At 49.2% G+C, this 6,955-nt stretch overlaps 1 protein-coding gene across 1 annotated transcript; it reads left to right on the forward strand.

Moving 5' to 3' along the window:
* The first annotated feature begins 239 nt into the window (after positions 1-239).
* On the forward strand, positions 240-1,721 carry LOC138820529 (PRAME family member 12-like). The gene has a single exon (XM_070012198.1). The coding sequence runs from the start codon at positions 240-242 to the stop codon at positions 1,719-1,721; it is 1,482 nt and encodes a 493-aa protein (XP_069868299.1).
* Positions 1,722-6,955: the final 5,234 nt, after the last annotated feature.

Raw genomic sequence — 6,955 nt, forward strand, 5'->3', positions numbered from 1 at the left:
TTAAATTAATCTAGATGATTAGACCCAGACAGGGTGTGGTGGGTGTTACTCAGAAATCCCATCAGAATCTGCTCTCCCATTGGTAGTTACACAGAGGGGAGGGTGGGGCTAGGATATAAAGATGCCAAAGAGCCAGAAAAGAGCAGAAGCCTGGAGTCTGCTGTGATTGCCTGGCCCTACTGAGATTCAGAGTGTCCTGCACACCTGGTCCATATCTACTCCACTTCTGGCCTGTGAAGATGAGCCGCAGAACCCTACCCTCGCTCCAGCATCTGGCCATGCAGAGTCTGCTGAGCAACCAGGCTCTGGCCGTCTCTGCCCTGGAGGATCTACCGGTGTTGCTGTTCCCTTCGCTGTTCATGGAGGTCTATGCCAGGGCCCACACAGAGATGCTGAAGGCCCTGGTGCAGGCCTGGCCCTTTCCCTGCCTCCCCCTGGGGGACCTGGCAGAGTCTCCAGACCTGGAAACCTTCAAGGCTGTCCTGGATGGGCTCGATCTGCTACTGGCCAAGAAGGAGCACCCCAATCGGTGGAAACTGCAAGTCCTCAACCTGCGGAATGAGCACCCCAACATCTGGATACAGGGCTACCCTTCAATGGCCCATATCTCTTATCCAGATGTCCTGACTGACAGGCCAACAGAGAGCTGTGGTAAAATGACGACTGTAGAGCAGCCCTTGATTTTACTCATGGACCTGACCATCAAAGATGGTGCCCAGGATGCTTTCCAAGGCCACCTGCTCCAGTGGGTCAGGGAGAGGCAAGAACAAGTCCAACTGTGCTCCAGGAAGCTGCGGATTCTGTCCGGCTCCATCTATAAAATCCAGAAGGCTCTACGTGTGGTGAGACTGGACTCCATCCAGGAGCTGGTGGTGAGTAAATTCCCATGTCCAGAAGTTCTGAAAACATTTGCCCCTTACCTGGGCCAGATGAAGAACCTTCACATCCTCACCTTCTCCAAGATGTGTGGCAGCTACTTCACTTCCAGCTCCAGGAATGGCTGGTGTTCCTGCAAATTTGGGGCACAGCTGGGGCAGCTGCAGCATCTGCAGGAGCTTTATGTACACGATGTCTGCTTCCACTATGAAAAGCCGCCCTCCATCCTCAGGACGCTGACGTCCTTAAAGACCTTGTCTCTGAGTTCATGTCTGCTGAGCGAAGCTCACCTGAGGTTCCTGTTCCAGTGTCCCTGCACCAAGCAGCTCAAACACCTGCGTCTGAGGAGCCTGTCCACGGTCTGCTTCAGTCTTGAGACCCTGCTAGACCTGCTGCAAGGAGTGGCTGGCACCCTGGAGACCCTGGCCCTGGAGGACTTAGCCTTCACGGATGTCCAGCTCTCGGCCTTGCTGCCCGCCCTGAGCCAGTGTTCCCAGCTCAGGTTCTTCAGCTTCTATGGAAACCATATCTCCATGGCCGCCCTGCAGATCCTCCTGAGCCACACGGCCCAGATGGGCCATTTGAGACGAGGACTCTATCCTGCCCCTCTGGAGAGCTACTACCCTCAAAATCAGTGGCCATGGGACATCCACCCGGAGAGATTTGCCCAGGTTCTTGCTGTCTTGGCACAGACTTTGATGGACATGAGACCAAGCCATAAAGTCCAGATCTGTACCAAATTCAGTCATTACCTGAACAAGTACCGATTCTATACCCTGGAGTCAAATGGCTCCTGGCTGCTCACAGAAGAGCATCTTTCTGGCCTTTCTACTCTGTCTTTGTAGTTGTGCACCTCTCTCCTAGAATTGATTCCTAGCAGCAAAAATGAAAGCCAGGAAGAGCATTCTCCAGGGGGCACAGACCCCAGTGTTCAGTGTGGATGGAAGAGACAGGGCAACTGGTCCTGACTTTGTCAGTTCAATTGTAACTCTGGAACCCCAGGAGTTTGTGAGTGCTTTGGGGTTCCATGTGTCCTGTGAACACAGCAGCAGGAATCTGGAGTCAATTCTGCCTGGAAAGAACTGGATCATGATTTTGTTTTTCTGAATGGTTGTAAGAAAACCCCTAAGTTGTGGAATAATCCCTTACCATCTATAATTTTTTGTATCGATCAAAAATAAAAAAGTGAAAAAGCATGAGTAGAAAGATATCATTTCTCAGCACCAAAGAATGAGGAGAGTGTGCATACCTAGAACCTTAACTCTGCAAGTCGGAGATCTGAGCGTTTCCATACATAGGCAGCCTGGGCACAGATATCTTTGAGACTCTTATCTCTAGTGAACCTCCAAAAGTGGCCAGAAGTGGAGCTGTGGCTCAAGTAGTAGAGTTCTGGCATTGTGAACCAAAACTCAGAGATAGCACCTAGATGCAAGAACTGGCACAAATACACAAACAAATAAACCCTTACCCGAGGTCTAGGATTGGGATTAAAAAGAAACTTGCAAGAAAGGAAGGGAGAGAGGGATATAGGGAAAGAGGAAGGGAAGGAGGGAAGGAAGGAAGGATGAAGAAGAATAGGAAGGGATTCAGAGAGGGAAAGAACTCCAGAGAAAAGATTTCCTGCAGGCTTTGTGGATGTTATCAATTCGGATGACTTCTCTCCTCGCAGGCTTTGCAGTGGAACATCTGTGGGAATGTCTGGAGGGATTAAGGAATAAAAGTGGAGGTCATTTTGATAAAGTGTGATTTACAATACAGAGAGAAGCTGGGCTGTGTGGGACAGGCTTTTAAACCTCTCCCTTTTTGGTTAAAATCAATATTTGAATTAATCTCAAGTGCAAAAGCCAACCAAGGTGTGCATGGTGTGTCTCAAAAATTCCATCAGAAGCTGCTATCTCATTGGCAGGTATGCAATGGTGAGGCTGGGGTTGGGTGTGAAGGATATCTAGGGATCAGAGAACAGAAGAATAATTCTGGATTGCACAGTGAGTGCCTGGCCCTGCTGGGATTCAGAGAGCCCTGCACACCTGGCCCACATCTGGTCCATCAAGATGAGCATTGGAGCCCCACCCTCACTCCAGCATCTAGCCATGCAGAGTCTGCTGAGCAACCAGGCCCTTGCCATCTTTGCTGTAGAAGATCTTCCTTTGCTGCTGTTCCCTTCACTGTTCATAGAGATCTATGCCCAGGGCCACACAGAGGTAGTGAAGGACCTGGGGCAGGCCTGGCTCTTCCTGGCCCTTCCCCTGCCTCCCCCTGAGGGATCTGGCAGAGTCTCCCGTCCTGGAGACCTTCGAGGCTGTCCTGGATGGGCCGGATCTGCTACTTGCCAAGAAGGAGCCCCCAGGCGATGTAAACTATAAGTTATCAATCTGTCAAAACCCCCTTTAGAAGTGAACCTTGGGCTTTGAATGTGACTTATTGGTAGAGTGCTTACTTAGCACACACAAAGCCCTGGATTTGATTCCTCACTACCACAGAAACAGAAAAAGCCAAAAGTGACACTGCAGCTTAAGTGATAAAAATGCTAACCTTGAGCAAAACAAGCACAGGAACATGCCCAGACCCTGAGTTCAAGCCCCAAGATTGGCAAAGAAAAGTGAGCATCGTGAGACATATTCATCTGGGACTTAGAGGAGGGCCAAGGTTATGGGTAAGAGGTAGAGGGCAGGTGCTGATGGCTCACCCCTGTAATCTTAGCTACTCAGGAGGATGAGATCTGAGGATCCCAATTGCAAGCAGGAAAGACTATATGAGACACTTTTCTCCAATTAAACAACCAAAAAGCCAGAAGTAGAGCTGTGGTTCAAGTATTAGAGTGCTAGTCTTGAGCACAAAAGGTCAGGGATAGCCTCCAGGCCATGAACTCAAACCCGAGGACTGGCATGCATACACACACACACACACACACACACACACACACACACACACACACACACACACACACACACACACACACACCAAGATAGAACATTTGACAGTCAGCCTGCACAAGTTCCATCTCTAGAAACTCAGTATTTTTTTTAAAGAGGGAGAATTGAAGGAAGGACTTGCTCCAGGAGATGATATAATCAGTGCCAAATTTCCACAGGAATTTAAGATGTGGAATAGGATAGAGAGCCACAGGCAAAAGTTAAAGCATGGAAAAAGGTCCTGAGGTGTGGTGTAGAGCAAGTGGTGTGGGTGGTTCTGTGGTTTCAGAAAAGTCTGGCAGAACACTCAAGGTTGGGACAAAGTTTGTACTTGAGTCACAGATAGGGCAGAGGGTGGGGTCAAACAATGGGGCCCAGGGTAAGATTAGCTTGACTTTTCACCAAGGACCCCAGCCATTTTCTGTGGCTGGATGTCTATTTTTCACAACTCCTGACCCTCAAGCCCCCTTTGCATGGAGCAGTCAGGACAAATGCAGGGAAGAATGCTTGCTTAAGTAAAGCTTCTACCCCAATGCCACCAGTGGCTCAATTCCCATAAATCCTATCTACTCAGGAGACTGAGATAAAGATCGTAGGTCAAAACCAGCTCAGTGGAAGAAAGTTAGTGAGACTTTCTTGTCCATGAACTAACAAAAGCCAGAAATGGAGCTGTGGCTCAAGGGGTGGAGTGGCCGCATTGAGAGAAAAAGCTAAGAGTCTACAGGACATACCTTGATTTCAGGCCCCAGTACTGGACAGAAAAAAATAAAGAACATCTTTCAGGGGCTCCTAGTCCACTGTGGTGAAAGACCAGATCAGCCAGGCACGGCTGGCTCATGCTGGTCCTCATAGCTCCTCAGGAGGCTGAGATCTGGGGATTGCCGTTCAAAGCCAGCCTGGGCAGGAATGTCCGGGAGATTCATCTCCAAGGATCGAGCAGAAAACTGGGAGTGGTGCTGTGGCTGAAGTGGTAAGCTGAAGATCTGAGAGACAGTGCCCAGGTCCAGAGTTAGAGCCCCATGACCAATACCTGGCCTGTTTTGACCTCATGCTGTGGCTCTAGGCAGAGTACTTTCCAGTGGGCTCCTGATGGTCTCACAATGTCTAGGTGTCCTTCAAGTCTTGAGAACACACTCCTTTGAGGCCTTTGCCTACAGAGCGGGCCACAGTACCAGGTAAGGATCAAGCCTTGTGGCATGGAGGTCAATGGCCGGGTAATCAAAATGGCATTTGTCATGTGTGCAGTGTGGATCTGAGCAGTAAATCGACATCTCAGATCATGGTTCTGGGCCAGAAGGGGTAGACCAGTTAATGCCCGCTCACAGGGGAATCATAAGAATGCAAATTTGTCAGGCACACCTTGGGCAGTGTTGATTTGGGCTCATGAAAGCCTTGTAGGCTCAGGAATCCAAAGCTGCTGGCTGCTGCTTGTAGCAGTCGCTATATCCCAGGAGTCCTGGGACTCCGAGCCCTGCTTTCCTCACCAGTGCTCAGGGGGCAGATGAAGGTCTGCAATAATGAGCCAAGTACAAACAAGCATCCATAGTGTCCTTCCCTTGGTCCTGTGGCCCCGTGCTGGGATGGAGGGGCAGGTTCCATAGTACTTACTGCCATGGCCCAGACCCCTCAGCCCAAGAAGGACTTAAGGAGAAACAACTAATGTGGCTTGAGGGTTTACTATGATTATGCCTGAACACTGCTCATGGTTCTAGCTCAGCTTATCATTACCACCTTCCTCTGTGTGTGTTTGTGTTTGTGTGTGTGTGTGTGTGTGTGTGTGTGTGTGTGTGTGTGTGTGTGTGTTTGTGCAAATGGGCATGAGTGCATCTTTGTAGTAGGGCTTGAACTCAGAGCCTGGGCTGTGTCCCTCAGTTTTTTCATTCAAGGATAGCACTTTACCACTTGAGCCACAGCTTTTCTTCCAGGTTTCAGGGGTTCTTGGGAGAGGAGAGTCTCACAGACATTTCTTGCTGGGCTGCCTCTGTCAATCCTCAGATCTCAGCCTCATGAGGGAGCTAGGAATATGAGAGCATGAGCCAGTAGCATCTGGCCACACTTCCCTTCTTGGAAAAACAGAATGCCTCTCTCCTAGCTGAGCACCCATCTACAGCTCTCCTTCCTCCCCCTCCTCCTACCCCTCCAAGCTTCAGAGGAAATATAGCCTCCCCTGAGGACAAAGAAATGGGATGCAGCGACAGGTTTGAGCATTATGTTCTCCACCCACTCAGGGATTGCTGGGAGCTGATGTAGAGCTCAGAGATCTAGGCCAGGGCAAGTAGACAGCTGTTAGAACAGAAAATACGAAAAGACATCCATGCAGCTGGTTGCCAGTGGCTCATGCCTATAATTCTAGCTACTCATGGCTGATACCAGAGGATCAATCAAGATTCAAAGCTAGCCTGGGCATACTCTTATCTCCAATAAATCACCAAAAAGCTGGGAATCAGAGCTATTATAGTTCAAATGTTAGAGCACAACTTTGTGCAAACAAGCTAAAGGTTACCACCAAGGCTCTGAGTTCAAGCCCTGGTAAACACACACGCACACACACACACACACACACACACACACACACACACACACACACACACACACACACACACACAACACATATACATGCAAAATCAGAGATTTCTAAACTGCAATCTTTGGGTATTCTCTACCTTTTCCCCAATAAGCCTGGTGGTTGTTGGCATAGGAGTTTAATGCATCCAACACCACCTGTAATCTATAATTTTGGGGAACAAAATGGCTAGAACATCAGCCTTCCCCGATCTCAGCTCCTTGATTGGTCTATCCAGACCCTTTGGGGTTCCTTTTACAGACTCACAAAGATGCTTTCAAAAGGCATCACATGCTAGGCACTTGTGACTCACGCCTGTCATCCTAGCTACTCTGGAAACTCAGATCTGGCTTCCATGCCAGCCTGGGCAGGAAAATGTGTGAGACTCTTATCCTTAAGGATAAGAAGAAGTGGCCATGTGGCTCAAGTGGTAGAGAGCCAGCCTTGAGTAAAAGAGCTCAGGGACATCACTCATGGACAACAACATGGAGTGGCATTGCATATTTGCTTTGGGATTGGCATGGGCCAAATATAATTGGAAATTTCAAGTGCGCCAAGATAACGTAGTACCTCCTTTAGTCCTGTTCTCCTGATATCTTGTCTC

This window comes from Dipodomys merriami, unplaced genomic scaffold (genome assembly GCF_024711535.1).
Source record: "Dipodomys merriami isolate MVZ:Mamm:240054 unplaced genomic scaffold, mDipMer1.0.p SCAF_896, whole genome shotgun sequence".
NCBI classification, from domain to species: Eukaryota; Metazoa; Chordata; class Mammalia; order Rodentia; family Heteromyidae; genus Dipodomys; species Dipodomys merriami.